This window comes from Papilio xuthus, unplaced genomic scaffold, assembly GCF_000836235.2.
Source record: "Papilio xuthus unplaced genomic scaffold, Pxut_1.1 DF828035.1, whole genome shotgun sequence".
NCBI classification, from domain to species: domain Eukaryota; kingdom Metazoa; phylum Arthropoda; class Insecta; order Lepidoptera; family Papilionidae; genus Papilio; species Papilio xuthus.
The window spans coordinates 1-1,293 of NW_013530614.1; the positions used below are offsets into that span (position 1 = coordinate 1).

At 53.1% G+C, this 1,293-nt stretch overlaps 1 protein-coding gene across 1 annotated transcript; it reads left to right on the top strand.

The window, feature by feature from the left end:
* Window positions 1-15: 15 nt before the first annotated feature.
* Window positions 16-1,287, top strand: LOC106114766 (E3 ubiquitin-protein ligase UBR2-like; the record flags this gene model as incomplete). Its single annotated transcript, XM_013308086.1, has 3 exons — window positions 16-625; window positions 714-902; window positions 1,239-1,287. Coding segments are annotated over exons 1-3 (835 nt in total), but the record flags the coding sequence as incomplete, so codon positions are not given.
* Window positions 1,288-1,293: the final 6 nt, after the last annotated feature.

Genomic DNA, 1,293 nt, shown 5'->3' on the forward strand with positions numbered 1-1,293 from the left:
GATCGCCCTCGACGCCTTCCGCGCCGAAATGACCAAGGCTCTCATCGCGCTCGATGTCAGCGGTTGCACTAGCCAGCCCATGGAGGACCAGGAGGAGCACAAAATCCCCGCCGATCTCGAAAACCTGCTGCCGCTCATGAAAGAGTTGCGACGTGGCAACCTGCAGATCGAGGAGCTGAGCGCACCCGAAGTGTGGGAGAAACTCAAACGGCAGTGCCACACGTTCCTAAGGTGCTGCTGTCTGTTCTTCCACTTCCTGAGCGACATCATCCCGCCCACGGAGCTTACGGTGCGCGACGGGGATACGTGGGAGGTTATGTGCGGCTATCTTAATCTGCCCGCCACCTTCCGCGAGCTGATGGACACGCCGCTCGCCAGGAAGAAGGCAATGGAGTGGTCCTCGTACTCGAATAAATGGTTCCGCGGCGACCTCAAGCCGGAAGTCGTGTTAGACCCGGGCGAGCCGCCGCGCCTCGTGCCGCTCCCGGACGACTTCTCCGAGCTGATGAACGTCATGTCGGAGTTCTCGTGCCCGAACTCGGAGCGCGAGGACAGCAAGTTCCCGACCATGTGCCTCGTGTGCGGACAGATCCTCTGCTCGCAGAGCTACTGCTGTCAGATCGAGGTAGTGGTAGAAATCACGATATTGGTTAGTTTGCATTAAAGGCGTTAATATATAATATAAAGTGTTAAACGTATGTGCGTATGTGCAGGTGTCTGGTAGGGGCGGTGTGACCGAGCACGTGGGTGCGGTGGTGGCGCACGCGGCGCACTGCGGCGCCGGCTCCGGCGTCTTCCTGCGCGTGCGCGACTGCGAGTTGCTGCTGCTCGCCGCAGCAGCGCCATCACGCGGCGCCATGCTGCCCGCGCCATATCTAGATACATACGGAGAGACCGACCAGGTGAGTTGCATAAAAACACATACAGTCAAGCACATTAATTTCCTACCCATACTCACAATGCAATTAGGTTAAAAACTTGCCATATCAACATTACATCCGTGCTAATTAGAACTTTTATAGTGACAGTTTGCTGTAAGATATTTGATCTTAAGTGGGAAGCGAATTTAATTCTTTAACTGTATACTCCAACCCATAATTATCATAAAGATGAGTGCGTTTTCAAAAGCAAAATATTAGGATAAGGATCAAGGGGAGGGTAAAATATAACAGGAATAGGTATTGATTATTTTATTTTAGGCTTACAATGTCTACAATCTGTATTTCTGTTATCTCCAGGGTCTGCGTCGCGGCAACCCGCTGCATCTGTGTCCCGAGCGGTATGAACGTCTGC